General features: G+C 48.9%; 1 protein-coding gene across 2 annotated transcripts in view; it reads right to left on the bottom strand.

Moving 5' to 3' along the window:
- The window catches only part of LOC125943343 (integrator complex subunit 6-like), a 34,836-nt gene extending 18,630 nt beyond the window's left edge, over positions 1-16,206 (bottom strand). For both annotated transcript variants that reach the window (XM_049662571.1, XM_049662572.1), the window contains exons 1-7: positions 15,964-16,206; positions 15,803-15,880; positions 15,476-15,715; positions 14,833-15,010; positions 14,358-14,620; positions 3,285-3,749; positions 1,279-1,639 (exon numbers count right to left, since the gene is read on the bottom strand). In XM_049662571.1, coding sequence (XP_049518528.1) covers positions 1,279-1,639; positions 3,285-3,749; positions 14,358-14,620; positions 14,833-15,010; positions 15,476-15,715; positions 15,803-15,880; positions 15,964-16,080 — 1,702 coding nt within the window. In that variant the 5' untranslated portion in view covers positions 16,081-16,206. The remainder of the gene's footprint in view (positions 1-1,278; positions 1,640-3,284; positions 3,750-14,357; positions 14,621-14,832; positions 15,011-15,475; positions 15,716-15,802; positions 15,881-15,963) is intronic.
- Positions 16,207-16,495: the final 289 nt, after the last annotated feature.

Raw genomic sequence — 16,495 nt, 5'->3', positions numbered from 1 at the left:
GATCTATCGCTTCAACGGAAACTCAGCGGCGTAAGCACAGTGCATACAAAGATCAGAACCGTGTGGAGATCGCTTTCAAGATACAGTGCGCGCGACAACCCCGACAGCCGGCACAGGCGCTAAGTACAAGAACGCATTTGTTGGCAGAGTAGAAGCCGCCTCCCCCCCCTCTCTCTCTCCCTCCCCCCTGCGCTGCCTTCCCGCTTTGCTCCTCTTGCGTGGGAGATTGCGTCGCCAGTTACCCTTGCACCCGGTTGCAAGATACGCATTTGGTGCCCCACAGCACAGCGTCCCCCCCCCCCGTCTTTCGCACGACGGAAGCAGAGCCGGGCTCGACTGGCGCGCCCGGCCGTGACGGAAGTCGCGTTTGCTCTCCACTGTGTGTTTGCTCTCTGTGCATGAAGGCGCGCTTTCACTCGCACATACGGCGCGCGGCGACGATTTTATCGCCCCTGGACTCATGCTCCACGTCTCATGCTCCTCCTCCGCATCGCCCTCGTTGATCTCCTTTCCCGTCGGTGGGCGCACTTCGTTGAGAAGCGTGCTCGCTACCGCCCCTGTCGGCGAGATTTTCCAGCGAAAGCCGCATTATAACCCGTATTTCGTCTCACGCTGCGGCACTGTAAGCGGTATGCGTATACATGGAGTTCTATGGGAGGGTAAACGGGAGTCGGAAAAGGCTGCGTTGTAGCCAGTTCTGCACTATAAACAGTTACGTTATAAGTAATCTATACTGTAAATGCTTTTTACGTGCGCGTGCCTGAGTGAGTTCACCTCCGACTCTTTATTTAGCTAGTTTTAATTGTGTTTCGATGATACGAATTTCGGCTAATACAAATATTTTTCGTGACCCCGCGAGATTTGCATCATCGAGATTCCACTGTACTGCAAAAAAAAAAAAAAAAAATGTCTTGGTGTTTTTTCTGTCTCTTTTTCTATCTGCAGGATAATTCGATGAAGTTTTTCAGTCCCATGCGGTTCAAATTACCGGGTAACATTTCCTTGTGTTTTTCTGAATTTGAAAGAAGTGTGGCTACCTGGATTTTGTTGAGGCTGTATATTCTGTTACTACTACAGAAAATGTGGCTGGAGCGCAGTGAAACTGTGCAAGAACAGTATTTTATTCCAGCCACATATTTTTGCCTTATGGGGTGCGTTATTAACAACAGAGGTATACACTCTCTGATTGACTGATTGAATGAGTGAGTAACTCCTGACTAGTCAAGGCTTCCTCGACACAGACAATCGACTCGCGTGTAAGTGATCAACCGGTCTTACCAGCATCCTGCAACCGTGTGATAGTGCCCGGGTGTAGGTAGCGTGCCCGCATCCGTGCCACCTGATGGAGAAGAGAGGCACGACCGATATCAAAAGGGTTCCTTGGGGGCGCTTCAGCCGTGTCAGGGGGCCGTGGTGGTGCTGGCGCCAGTGCGAAGCCTGGGAAGTCATTCAGCTCCTGGCGCAAGCCTTGCAGGCGCTCACGCAGGGCAGGATTCCAGCTGAGTGCCAGCTCAGAGAGCTTTGTCACCTCACCCGTTGATGGCCGTGGAACTCCAGGACTCACCCGCACGCCTTCGGTGCCCAGGCCTGTCTTGGGCCCCCCAACTGCACTTACCACCTTCTCGTACTCGGCCTTAGCCTGTATCATGGAGATGGCCACAACCACACATTAGTATTCCTGGCACACCTTCTCAAAGGCACACACATAAGAGGTGTATTTTTTATACCTCTACAGGTTAGGTAAATAAAGAAACAACCAGATCACATGTAGGTACATGGTTTTTGTGAAGATGCTATACTATGCCAATGCTGACGTCAAGATATTTACCAAACGATTTAAAGAGCTCCTCACCAGGCCACATAGCAAATTTTGGTTGTACGCTGGAAGTTGTTACGTGCCCCCTAGGGAGCGTTATACCGCACAAAATTTTCAGATTAGTTCATGAATAGCAGAGATAGAAATATTTCAAATGCCACGAACCCATCGATTTCAAGATGCAAGCCTCACTGCCAACATAGACACTCTCTCCACTTGCCCAGTCTAGCCTCCGCAAGCGAAATTTCTTCCCTGCGTTCTCCCATACCAGAGCTGGAGGATCGCATGATGCATACGTCACGAGCCCTGCTTTTTTATTTTTATTTTTTTCTGCGCGGCACACTTCTAGTGACGGTCTCGCATGTGAGCTGTTGTGTTGGTCTTGTTTCACGCAGCGCACAAGAACACCTGACTAACAGTATAAGTGCTACACGAACACCAAGGCAGACACAAGTGGATCACAGAGCATGATTGTGCACTGGAACACGGTAGAAAATGACATAGTTTCACTCTCAGTGTGCACATAGTTGCACTCTCAGTGCGCGCGACTGCACAACGTGGAAACAAGCAGACGAAACAGAAGTGCATAACTCTTGCTATGGTACAAAGTAAAACAAATACATGCAGACATTCAGTTTGTAGGTTTTATTAGTTCTCTAAACTTTATATTTTTCTATTGAAGCAACAGATCAAACAAATAACTGCTGTTGTCTTTAATAATTCTTGAAGTCATGTCTCACTGAGAGTGATGTCACAGCACATACATGTACGTAGGCGTACTTGTGTGATTTACGTCTACTCTGGCTGGGAGCGCGGCACCCACGAGGAGAAGGGCGCAGGGTGTTGGCATGAAATGTCAGCTCTTTTCACGGCATGTAGCGGTGTAATACTTTGCAGGCACAATCATTAGCTCATTACTGCGCTTGTCAGTTCAAAATGACCAGACCTGGTGAGGGGTCCTTTAAGCATGGACAATTATTGCTTTAAAAAGTGTGAAGAAAAAATTGGCGATGCATTCATTCTTAGAGATGATTGGCGAGTTTAATGCGATTAGCAATCTATCTTATGATTGGTGCATAATTGATGGTATGTTTTATATGATTATTATAAATAGCTGCACAAAGCTAGTGACACATGCTCAGTGACCCAAGTTGGTGCCAAAGATGTTCACTGAAAAGCAGCACATATGCAGTGTTGCTTTTGAAATCAGTTCCCTCAAGAAAGCAGTGAGATACTCTGCCCATTTGACCACGGACTACCACGACCGAAGTTGGCAGGATATAGATACCACAAACTGGGTCAAGTTCCCAAAGAATGCTAACTGCATTAAAAGGCCCGTTTCACATTAACTGAGACTGCCCATCATCACAGTCTTAATGGTGAAATTTACCGAAGCATGTCCCAGTGAGAACCTTGATTCTTGCTTGACATGCCACCTTCCCCGTTCCCACCTGTGAAAACTGTTCACCTGGTTTTTGAGGCGCTTGAGGTAGTTGAGCACGGTGTAGCTGAGGCAGTTCTCCATGGAGTCCGGCACCAGGTTGGGGGCACCCATGCGCTGCAGAGCACGCTTCAGAGGTCCCGCATAGTACAGTGGCATGCCCTTGAGATAAGTATCAAACTGCAGCTTCCACTCGCGCGGTGGCTTACACCGATGAACACGAAAAAGCTCGTCCAGCAATGGCAGCAGCACGGGGTAATTGTAGGGAAGCACAAACAGGTTCACGCATGCCAGGCTCGAGCTGGCCTTCAGGTAGCCAAAGGCACTTCCACCCCTCTGAGGCGCTGCTCCAGCCACTGAGACGGCAAAGGCTACCGTAGGCTGCTTGCGCCCCAGGATGGCCTGGGTCAGCGGCGACGGTTCCAGCTCATATTTGTCAAATGGCAAGTTGTCCAGCAAGAGGGGTTCACTTGGTGAAGCACTCACACGCACCTGTGTAAGAGAGACTCTTATCAGGCTAGAACATATATGCATGAAGTGGCAGAAGCATAGGCTCAAGCAGCAAAAGCAACGCGACATGACAAGGACAAAAAAAAAAAAAAAGAGAGAGATAGCGTAACATAGGATGCATTTCAATTCATTCTAGCAAGAAAAGCTGCCTAACTTGATGTCTGAGAAGACAGCTCCTCTTTCAGTGCATTGAGACACTAATGCACCTTGATACTGCTTACACACTTCACCCCCTGGCATCCAATTTTTAATGCTAAAGCAAACCAAAAGGTAACTAATTGTGGAAGTAAACAATCACCAATTTCTCTCACATGTTGCTTTAGGTAATAGGGCTGCTTAATTTTACCCACACAAAAGTTTTACCTGGCACGCACTGATTTGGGAAACCTGCATTTCTTTCAAGACCGACGACTTTTGCCTAAACAGCACTTACACTTAATGCTTTAGCCACATCATCAGTCCTTCGACATAGTTGTAAGCCTGGTTAACAGCGCTGAGCTGGCTCCACTTCATTGCCGAATCTCCCATTGTATCGCTCGTCCATCTGCTTGATAGGCAGCAAAGAAGCATGTACCACTGCTCGCTATGCTGCTCAATGCTCCCGCCTCGAAGCTGTCTTCCTCGCTGTTGATATCAGAATTGGAATATGACTTAAAATAACAGCTGTCTGCAAAAGGTGGCAAAGTCTATGATGACATTTGGAACACGCCTACTGATACAAAAGGTTACAAGGGACTGCCTGCAATGCTAGGTTGCCTGAGCTTTGGAGGCAAGGGTTATCCCCATGTTGCTGTGCTCTTATTACGATTGCACAGTGTTGCTCATTTCAACAGTAATTGCACTAAACGGCAGTGATGCTAAGCTTGTTTCTTATTTCTATTATGAATCCATGCCAACCAGCCTCCCTTTTAAATTCAAAATATTTATTATTTCTACTCAATTTATAAAAATTTAACACTAACTGTCAAACTTAAATACCGCAAAGTATCCTCCCACATACGAACTAGGAGAGATTGTTTTTGTGCACGAGTTTAACTGAATATAACTAACACGGACTATACGGAGCAGTCGATTGTCCTGAAAATCATTGTTGTGTGGAATAAGTCGCCAGTAATGCATCTACAGACGGCACCTGTTGATTTCTCGAATCAATAGCAGAACATTTTCTGAAAATATCCTTCTTTGACATTTATTTAACAACTGGTGTTCCCAGTTTAATTACGGTACCGCTTTCCACTGTACCTAATTTACTTCTGCAATACTACTGCAGGATGTTCTTTATCTAAATAAATAAAAATGAGACTGCAATAGCGAGCACAGCGCAGAGCTGCAGGAGCTGTATCCGTTTCTGTGAGCAATAATATTGCCACGGGGATGAGAGTAGCAAAAGGGATAGGAAAATTATATTTACACGATATATACAGAGAGAGAGAGACGGCTGGCAAGATGGCAGAACAACAACAAGAGCGCTGCCCAGATCGTCGTCTTCACCGTCTTTTTGGCGCATTCTTCCATGCTCGGCATAGCGCGTAACATAGAACCCCCGCCGTCGAGAGCGCCGTCTCGGCGCTTAAGGAGCAGTAGGATCTTGTCCGGCAACATAAGGCTTAAGGCGGGAGACGTGCACGATATCAGTGGCGGAGGCAGCAGATGAGCGACTGTCCAATGAAGTGATCTCGTACGTGACGTCTGTGACTTGGAGTAGGACCTTGTAAGGCCCGGAGTATCGGGAAAGAAGCTTTGACGACAAGCCAACGTGGCGGCAAGGCGTCCAGAGGAGGACCAAAGAGCCCGGAGAGTAATTAACGACTCTGTGATGGCTATCGTAGCGGGCCTTCTGGGACAGCTGGGAGGCATGAAGACGATCCCTGGCAATCTGGCGAGCCGTTGCAGCCCGAGAAGCTGCATCGCGAGCGTAGTCGGTAACAGGGTGCACAGGTGATGGTAAAAGAGTCTCGAATGGGCAATGTGGGATGGCGGCCAAACAAGAGATAAAAGGGGGAAAAGCCAGCGGTGTCATGGCGTGACGAGTTGTAGGCGAATGTCACATAAGGCAAGGTGCTGTCCCAATCACGGTGGTCAGAGGAAACGTACATGGAGAGCATTGTGGTCAGCGTGCGGTTGAGGCGCTCAGTAAGCCCATTGGTTTGCAGATGGTAGGCAGTGGTTAGCTTGTGACGGATGGAACACGAACGAAGAATGTCGTCAACTGACTTTGGACAGAAAGGAGCGACCACGGTCGGTCAGCAGCTGTCGAGGAGCGCCGTGGTGAAGAATAACGTCATAAAGTAGGAATTCCGCAACATCAGTGGCACAGCTTGTCGGTAGTGCCCGCGTGATAGCGTATCGTGTCGCGTAGTCCGTAGCGACGGCAATCCACTAGATGTTGGGAATGGCCCGACGAGATCAAGGCCGACGCGGTAGAACGGGACACCGGGAACGTCGATGGGCTGAAGAGGACCGGCTGGCGACAAGGATGGATGCTTGTGGCGCTGGCAAGACTCGCAAGAAGCAACGTATCGGCGCACAGAGCGGTGGAGGCCTGGCCAGAAGAACCGACGCCGAACGCGATCGTACGTGCGAGTTGCTCCGAGATGTCCAGCGGTTAGGGCATCATGAAGCTGTTCGAGGACAGTGGAACGGAGTGTTTCGGGAACAACCAATAGAAGCTCTGGGCCATCGGAGCTGGTATTGCGTCTGTATAAGATGCCGTCACGAAGCACGAATAATTGTAGGGACGGGGCACAGTCATGAGAGCGTAGACGGCGGATAATTGACCGCAAATTGGCATCGCTGAGCTGTTCACTGCGTATGTCGGATAAATCAGATATCGCGAAGACACAGGCGTCCGAATCGTGCGCTGACAAGTCGGGAGAGTCCACTGGATGACAGGATAGGCAGTCCGCATCCTGGTGCAGTCTGCCAGACTTGTAAGTGACGTCAAAGCTGTATTCTTGCAGTTTCAGTGCCCAGCAACCAAGTCGTCCAGTCGGATCTTTGAGGGAAGACAACCAGCAAAGCGCATGGTGGTCTGTGATGACCGAAAAGGTGCGGCCAAACAAGTATGGTCGAAACTTTCCGACAGCCCAAACCAGTGCGAGGCACTAGCGCTCAGTGATCGAAAATTTGCACTCCGAAGAGGAAAGAAGGCGACTGGCATAGGCGATGACGCGATCGCGTCCTTGTTGCTGCTGGGCGAGAACAGCGCCGATGCCATGTCCACTGGCGTCGGTGCGAAGTTCAGTAGGAGCTGACGGGTCAAAATGAGCCAAGATGGGCGGTGACGTAAGTAACGTCGTGAGCGTGTGAAACGCAGTGGCCTGTTCAGGACCCCAAGAAAATGGCGTTTCCTTCTTCAAGAGTTCCGTGAGTGGACGGGCAACGTCGGCGAAGTTCCTGACAAAACGTCGAAAATAAGAGCACAAGCCGACAAAGATCCGGACGTCTTTAGTGGAACGTGGTATGGGGAAGTCTTTGACAACACAAATTTTTTCTGGGTCAGGTTGCACGCCTTCAGCACTCACAAGGTGGCCAAGCACAGTGATTTCGCGGCGGCTAAAACGGCATTTGGAAGAGTTCAGCTGAAGGCCTGCTCGCCTGAAAACTTCAAGAACTGCCGACAATCGGCTAAGGTGACTGTCAAATGTCGGTGAGAACACGATGACATCGTCAAGGTAACACAGGCAAGTTGACCATTTGTATCCACGGAGGAGGGAGTCCATCATCCTTTCAAATGTGGCTGGGGCATTACACAGTCCAAAGGGCATTACCTTAAACTGGTAAAGTCCATCGGCCGTAACAAATGCGGTCTTTTCACGGTCTTGATCATCGACAGAGATCTGCCAGTAGCCTGACCTCAGGTCGATAGAAGAGAAGTATGCAGAGCCGTGTAGACAGTCGAGAGTGTAGTCGATCCGCGGCAAAGGGTAGACGTCCTTGCGCGTTACCTTGTTTAAGTGGCGGTAGTCGACACAGAAGCGCCAGACGCCATCTTTCTTCTTCACCAGGACGACCGGCGATGCCCATGGACTGCATGAAGGTTCAATGACATCCTTGGTGAGCATCTTGTCAACTTCACGCTGTATCACTTCTCGCTCAGCATGGGACACGCGATAGGGACGTCGTCTGATTGGGCTGGTGTCCCCAGTATTGATCTTATGAGTGACCACAGATGTCTGTCCCAAAGGATGGTCATTGAAGTCAAAGATGTCGCGATAGGACTTCAGTATGCGCCGCATATCGGCTGTCTGTGCAGGAAGGAGGTCAGACGCAATCATCTTGTCAATATCACCGTCGACGAGAATGTGTGAGAAAGAGGAAGGGGCAGAGGATAAAGAAGCGTCGGTGACGAATGCAGAAACTGCACACTCATCGATAGAAGCAATGTGGCCTAGAGTCATGCCGCTTGGGATGAGTTGCGTGCACCAGCTAAAGTTCAGTATGGGTAGCGACGTGTGATTATCTGCAACTCTAATAAGCGTGTGAGGAAGAGCGACGTTTTTGGCGAATACGACGTCAACGATCGGGGTCAAGATGTAATAGCCATCGGGAATGGGCGAAAAAGACCGCAAGTTCACATACATAACGGCTTGAAGAGGTAGCCTAACGTAATCCACTGAGCACAAGCGCGGTTGGCGTGTAGTAGGAGCGTCATGGTAGCACGGTAGGTCTAGCTGAGGCAAGCCGGTTCCACAGTCAATAAGGGCAGAATGGGCAGACAGAAAATCCATACCGAGAATGAGGTCATGGGAGCATTTCTCGAGCACGGCAAGGAGTACGCTTGTGAATCGGTCAGCAACACTTATTCGGGCGGAGCACATCCCTAGCACGGGAAACGTTTCGCCATCGGCGACACGAATGAGCGGTACTGTCGGTGGTGTTAGAACCTTCTTAAGGCGGCGACGAAGCTCCGAATTCATCACTGATATCTGAGCCCCAGTGTCCACTAGAGCGACAACATGTGCGTCATCCAGTTTAACGTCTATCAGGTTTCGTCTGGTCTGCAGTGTGGTCAGAGGATTTGGCAGGCGGGTCGTCGATGCAGCATCACCTCTGGGAGCTGCATCGTCGAGTTTTCCCGAGGGAGTCGTTCAATCGGCGACGTAGGGCGGCGAAATTGGGGCGAGCGAGATGATTGGCGGCGCAACAACGGCGAACGGGACTGGTGACCACGTGGGGATGGCGAACGACGATACGACATGGGGGGAGCGTCTTCAGCGGTGGTTTGGGGATGCTCGTGGTAGGGCTGAAATCGGCCGTGATCCATGTCGGGGCGACGGTTGTTTCCATGGGAGCCTGATACCAATACCACCGGCTGTTACAATGGCGGGCCACGTGTCCAATACGACGGCAGTTAAAGCAAATGGGACGGTCATCAGCAGTCCTCCACTCGGCTGGGTTGCGATTACGGAAAGGCGGCCTTTTGACCTTGGGCGTGCGAAAGTGAGGGACAGCGGTCGATCGGCTGCGAAGGAGCTGCGGCGCACACAGAGTCCAGGCCAGCATTGGAGAGCTCCTGATGAACGATAGCTTGGACTAGTGGCACCATCTGGGAGCTATGATCACAAGTACGGCCACACGTAGAAGCAGGAGACGCAGCGTCAAGTTCACGTCGGATGATCTTTTTCACGTGTTCCACGGTGAGCAGTCGCCGACGGCTCAGGTACGTCGTCGCAGGACCACGTTGCTGCCGTGTTCAGAAGTCGAGCAAAATTATTGGCAATGCGTCGACTTTTGGCGGCCTCAAAGCGCTTGCACTCTTGGATGATGGCATCGATGGTGTCGCAGTCTTTGCAGATTAGCAGGTTGAAGGCATCATCTCCTATGCCCTTTAACACGTGGCCTACTTTCTCAGACTCTGTCATGCCGTCGTCGGCTTTGCGGCAAAGGGCAAGCACGTCCTGTATATAAGTCAGGTATGACTCTGTCGCTGTCTGTGCACGAGATGCCAGCTCCTTCTTTGCTGCTGCCTTTCTACCTGCGGACTTGCCGAACAGGGAACGCATCTTTTCCTTGCATGCATCCCAGCTCCCAATTTCCTCTTCATTATTCTGAAACCACACCTTCGCGGTTCCCTTGAGATAAAATAATATGTTTGCCAACATGATCGTCTCATCCCAGTGGTTATTCTTAATTGCACGCTCGTACAGGGGTAGCCAGTCCTCGATGTCGACGTTGTCAGTCCCGCAGAATGTGCCTGGGTCCTTTAGCTGAGCCAGGACGACCGTTGTCGTTGCAGCCGCCTCGGTGGGCGCAGACACTTCTTCCGCCATCGTGGATAAAGCCAAGCGTCGGCTGCTGCGGAGCTCCGTTGTACCGTGTGGGTACCCCGCACCTCCCACCAAAATGCCACGGGGATGAGAGTAGCAAAAGGGATAGGAAAATTATATTTACACGATATATACAGAGAGAGAGACGGCTGGCAAGATGGCAGAACAACAACACGAGCGCTGCCCAGATCGTCGTCTTCACAGTCTTTTTGGCGCATTCTTCCATGCTCGGCATAGCGCGTAACAATATTATTACTATGCAGGTGATGTGAGGTCATGTAAACAATGCACTACAGTGCATGTCAACACATTGAGCACTGCAGAAAGCCTTCTTTGTGTTGCCTTTTTGGTCTGTGTGTGTGCGCATCAGTGTACCAGATTTTGTTTTTTCAATTAAAACCAAGTGAGCAGCGATTGCCCAATGCAAAGGGATATCATTACAATGCGATATATACCGAGTGTTTCGGCAAACACTTAAAAAAAATTCTTAGAGGTTGCCTGTGGCAGATAGCACAATTCTAGGTCATGAGCTGGTCTACTCGAAGAGGCGGACAATACGTGCACAAAAAATTGAAATGCATAATCGACTAATTAACAAAAAACACTAATTAAGTTTTATCTAATTACCTTATGGCCCACATTGCAATTTAGAAATTCTGGCTGGGGAGTTCACAAGGCGGATCCACTTGGAACGAATTCTCGGGATGACACCAGTTTCGAAATATCAATTCCCAAACTTTGCGGAGAAATGCATTGGTGTTCCAGTTAATTTTGAGCTTCAATGCATAAAACGAAGTTTTGTTAAGAAAGTAACTAGTACGCCAATGCATTTCTCCGCAAAGTTCCGGAATTGATATCTCGAAACTGGTGTCATCCTGAGAATTAGTTGTAAGTGGATCCGCCCTGAGAACTCCACAGCTGGAATTTATAAATTGCATTCGTGAACATACGTGAACATCCAAAATCAAATTTGAAGTGTGTGCCACAGTGCCGTTCAGCAGGTGGAGCGTTATGGGCATGCCCCGCTCCACTGTAGCCTTCGCAGTGCATGGCATTGAAGAAGGAGCGGAAGCACCCCTCATATAAGCAACACATTGCCCACAAATATCGCAGTCAACAGATTGGGATAATATCTGCACCATAAAATGACTCCTTGATAGCAGCATGTACCCTCAATCTGTTACGAAAATTCCCTACAATAAGTCGGGCAGTGAAGGACAGTTTTGAAGAAAGCATTGCATGCTGAAAATCTAGAAGCACAGAAATGAACAGGAAGTGAAATTGTCTTCTTCTTCTTTCTGGGGTTTTACGTGCCAAAACCAGTTCTGATTATGAGGCACGCCGTAGTGGAGGACTCCGGAGTAATTTTGACCACCTGGGGTTCTTTAACGTGGACTACAACGCAAGCACATAGGCATTTTTGCATTTCGCCTCCATCGAAATGCGGCCGCCGCGGCCAGGATTCGATCCCGCGATCTCGTGCTCAGCAGCGCAACGCCTTAGCTGACTGAGCCACCCTGGCGGGTGAAGTGAAATTGTCAAGTACCTGTACAGTAACCTGTATATTTATTCTGACGACTTCAAAAGATGATTTTATGCTTACTGCTGCTTTGTTTTCACTCAAATTCTGCAACGCAAGTCTGCAATTTTATGATATTTTTGTTGTGTTGTTTTTCTGTTGAGATATGACATTGCCGTGTATCATATATTTATATTGTTTTTTTTCCCATCCTTGGACCCATATTAGCCTGTAAAGCTATGGGTTCATTCAAGAGAAATAGGTGTAAGCTTTATAAGAATGTCAATAAACTTCAAAATATGAACAAGATTGTATTCTTGGGCTGCATTGTTCAGTAAAACACTTGACATCTTTGCTGACACGGGTTGTTGGGAAAAGCTGAAAAGCTATTGCCATGTGCATATCTTATTGGTGAAAAAGTGCCTATTGGCAACTAGAAGTCCAGCGAGCTAAGCAAGAAATGATGCCAAATGCTTTAATGAACAATGCTAACCAGAAAATACAATGCCACGAGAAACAAAATCATGTTACAAAATATACGGTTAAGTTTCTCTTTTATTACCCCTTTGCCCGTACGGGGGTACGCACTAATTTCATCGAGGCCGCCATATTGTCGCACAGGCAGCACGGCGAAAAGCTGCCGTTTACCTCGATCCGCTCATTTCTAGCAACGCAGTTGAAGCTGTAAATATGATTACAAAATGGCATATGGTGATGTCAACGTAATACTTCCTATGCCAGTGGCAACATTTGCTGCCATTAGCTTGTGTCTGTTGTTGCCACATTACAGACCTCGTATGCTATATGGAAAATTGCGATTCCAACGAGAACACTCGCACATGACCACGGAGTAAGATAAACAGGAGCGCCGACTCCGCCGGCGTGCAACGCATTCGCTCGGGACAAACCGTGCAACGCAAAGTATACATTGCGTAGTGCCATCTGTCGAGGCGCGTGGAAAACACTCAACAGCTTGCTTCCATGTGCGCATGCGCTGAGTGGCGGAGACCAGCGGCGACAGCGGCGCAGAACGGGCAGCACGGCACCCGCAGAGCGTGTCGTCTGCTACAAACGTGGACCCTCGGCCGTCTCAATCTGACAGCAATCAAACACAAAAAATATATGCGCACAAATAATAAAAGTGCAAATAAACACGCAGTAGCGCATTTATGCACGCATATGAAACATTTTTAGATGTCTTTAGAGGAAACAGATGATAAATGATGCTGTACAAAAAGACACAAGAGAAGTACTTGTTTTTCACTCCTCTACGTCTGTGCGGAAGCGAAGGTGCGAAATTTTCGTCTTCCTCGCTTTGTTTACCATGTCTGCAGTATGTTTATTCATGCCTGACGGAACAAGGTATCTTGATACTTGTGCGTGAAGAGATTGAGCAACAGGACAGTGTTTTGTTCCCAGCTGTAAATCTGGTTATGGCAAAGGACGCGAAAATTTTTCGCTCTTCGCTTCGCCATCTGATCTTCTACTACTGCACCAGTAACGTCAAAAAATTCCTGAAAGTAAGCGAGCACTTAAAGCAATGGACAAAATATGTGCACGACACTTCGAGAAGCAGCTTATTTTTGATAGTTACTTCAGCAAAGACAAAGGCGATGTCCTACTAGATCTAAAGAAAGTGCCTCGACTTCGAAGCAGAGCAGTTCCTTCAATTTGTTTAGGGAAGCCTGGCGTAGCTCAATGATGCTGAATGCCAGGAGGAACCAGAAGACACCAATGCGGAAGGAAGGGAGGAGCTCAATTTAAATTTCTCTTCAACTACACACAGTGCAGGTGCCTTTTCTTGTCCAGAGACATGCCGTAATGTTGAGAGAGAGAAAGGGAAAGAAAGACAAGGAGGTTAGCCAGTGTAAATACTGGCTGGCTACCCTGTAAATTCTCAGCCATGCCTTCGAGATGATTCCCCCAGTTATGCAGACACATAATCAGAGCTTCTCTTGTGAAATAATTAGCAGGAAACACTGGCAGGAATTCCCAATTATTATGTTTAATGAGTATGTGGCGATTCTGCTCACAAGAGAACCGGCGACACGAAAAGCACCGCGAGATACAAAGAAGCAAGCGAAGCATCTTAGCACTTGATGCTGTGCTCAGATAAAAAAGAGTGATAAACGTCAGTTTTTCTATAAAAACTTCTTTTCGATGTCGTCTGTCATTGCTTGAGACCACCCGAACTGCCGTTATATCGCCTTACCATTTGCTATAGTTTTTCTTTCCGACTTAGTTTCCATAATTTGTTTATTTTCTGTTCCTGTGCCTTGTAAAGTTCCATGTAGGCCACCTGACAAATGCCCTGCATTTGGCCTGTATAAAATAAATTAAATAAAACGATACATGATTTGTTTCTCCTGCTAACGCCCCTCCGTGAACTGCAAGAGCTATGTGCGCTACAGGTGTCAGGGCATGCGCGGAGCAGACGACAAAACGGATAGGCAAGCAGGCGCCGCGAGAGAGTCCCCGCGCCTTTGCTCCTTCGGTTTGTTGGGCCTCGCCTCTCTGCTCCAGAGTTTTTCATCATTCGTAGCGCCGTCTGGCGAACACACCGTGAAGCAGGAGCCGGCGTTTCAGAATGTGTCCCTTCCAGACGAGCAGAGTCGGCGCTCCTGTCTTATCTTACTCCGTGCACATGACTCATCAAAGCATTAGAAGAAACATCCAGCACAATCTCCCTTTATATAAGCAAGTGGATTAAACAGGAAAGATATGTGTTTTCATAAAATGCTGATTGCTGTAATACTGCTTTTCCTGACCTTTCTCAAGTATTTTTGCTGCTGGTGAACTCACCTGAGGATGAGCACTGCGTGGAGGGAGTGAAGGTGAGTTCAAGTCTGGCCAAAAGGCCTCTGGCAGAGGCCAGTGGCCTACTGAGTAGCCCTTCTGGGCGGAGCGTTGCACATAGATGAGTCGGCGACAACTCTGCCAACTGGGCTCCCAGGCGTCCTCGGCAGCACGTTCAAAGTTGATGACAACACCCCCTTGCACCTTGGCCACTAGGGCTTCTAAACTCTGCACTAACAGACGATGTGAGCTCACGCAGAAGGAGCGGCCTGTGAGGAAAACAAAAGGAGCAGATTATTATTCATGAGCAAAAGTAATAACAATGAAACAAAGTGCTCTGGGTACGCGTTGACACTAAATGTGCTTTGACATCACATGCAACTGCTGCAGCCGTACCTCAAGCCCATCTGACCGAGGAAAAAGTACTTCACTAGGTAAAGCACGCAGTGAATTCAAAAAATGTCAACTGATCTGCACTAACCTCCTGTTACTTCACACATGTCATCAATTGGTGATGCATCAGATGTCAGCGGCACATCCTGTGAGGGTGCTTGTGTCCCAGCCATTCTGAGTACAAGTGCAAACATGCGCTGGTCCCATCGAAACGGCTCTTTCGTCAGCTCAGACCCAGGGACAGCTGAGTGCATTGGTAGTGTCAGCTGCAAAGTGCAAGCAACAAACTGGAACAGTGCTTTCAAAATTTACAAACATAAAACCTTTTCGATGAACACTTTTGCCAACCTCCCTAGCATCATAAACAAAACAAAAAATTTAGGAAAACTCGTGCTTACTTTCAGCAACTCGTGATGGCTGTTAAATCAATTTATTGCACAAATCGGCCGATATTTATTGCACAAATCGGCCGACGACATCTGCACTCTTGCATGAGTTAGTACCCTTGTCAAACGTCTTTACAATTACTTCTTGGATCTGAAGAAACAAGAAAGACTGGAAAGAATCAGCAGCTCAGAGTTTAACCAGCCACACATTGGGCACTGCTGCAGCATTAAGCGCAAGGAGATTACGCCATCCCGAGTATGGCTGTTGGTATCACTGCAATGCTTCGGTTCGCAGTGTGTAGTCAGGTGTCCGCAAGCACATTGGGAAACGCCAAGTGAACTCACTTCTTCGTGGACACCAGCGGAAGACGTGAGTCGGTTGCCGTCCGTGATGACCACCAACACGGACGGTTCAAGGTAGAAGGGGCATCGGCCCTGGCCGTACGTGTCAATGCCCGTCTGCATGCGGTTAATGTTGAGCAAATCGAAGGCGTTCTTCAGCGCGGGACCCAACGTCGTCAGTCCAGAAGCTTGAAGGTTCTTCAGCTCGGCCATAAACGTCGCGTGGTTCTCCTTCCAGCCAGCCTGCAGCGACAGTTCGTGTATTGGGATTCATCGGGCAGCATAGTGGCGTACGCTCATAACTCTGTCAGTGTGCGTTATTTCACTTACCTTGATGTTGGCCGGTGGTTCCTCGAAAGTGAGCAGCATGTAGCGATCGCCACGACTGGCCGAGTCCCTCTGGCGGATCTAGTGGCACCCGTAAAAAGAAATCCAGGGCGCGGCGGTGAGCGTGCGTCCGAACGCGACGGCGCGCGGTCGGTCTTCCTTACCTTGATGAAGCGCTCGACCGCGTCCTTCGCGACGTCCAGCACGGACAGCCTGGCGCCCAGGTAAGTGCGCTGGTTCATCGAAGCGCTCGTGTCCACTAGGAACACGATGATGGTCATGTTGCTGGCCGCCCCGAGCTTTACTTCGGGCAGTCCGCTGACGGAAAAGAGACGCGGAGCTCACTTAGCAGACGCCGCCGACAAAGCGACCGCCCCGCTCCGCGTTACAAACTTTACTGGCGGCGTCGGCCGGGCCAACGCCAGGGACTAGACCACGTGACCTCATTTCTATTTACTTTAAAAAGTACGCGCCCGCATTCGCAAGTCGTATTGCTTGCAAAGGTATTTGGTGTGTAAAGAAAAACAAAAAAGCACACAAACTATTTGCAGCCTCTCAATTGATATTCATCTTAGATCTCAGAAACCGTGGCCACAAAACGCTTGGCTTCACCGCCATACGCTACCACTTCCTGAGGAATGAAACCGATGAAACTGGATGTAAATTAAGGTGGCTGGCCGGTTACCAATGAAATGT

The sequence above is a fragment of the Dermacentor silvarum genome, chromosome 2 (assembly GCF_013339745.2).
Source record: "Dermacentor silvarum isolate Dsil-2018 chromosome 2, BIME_Dsil_1.4, whole genome shotgun sequence".
Classification (NCBI taxonomy): Eukaryota; Metazoa; Arthropoda; class Arachnida; order Ixodida; family Ixodidae; genus Dermacentor; species Dermacentor silvarum.
Note: the sequence above shows the minus strand (reverse complement) of the source record. Positions and strands in the feature narration are given on the sequence as shown.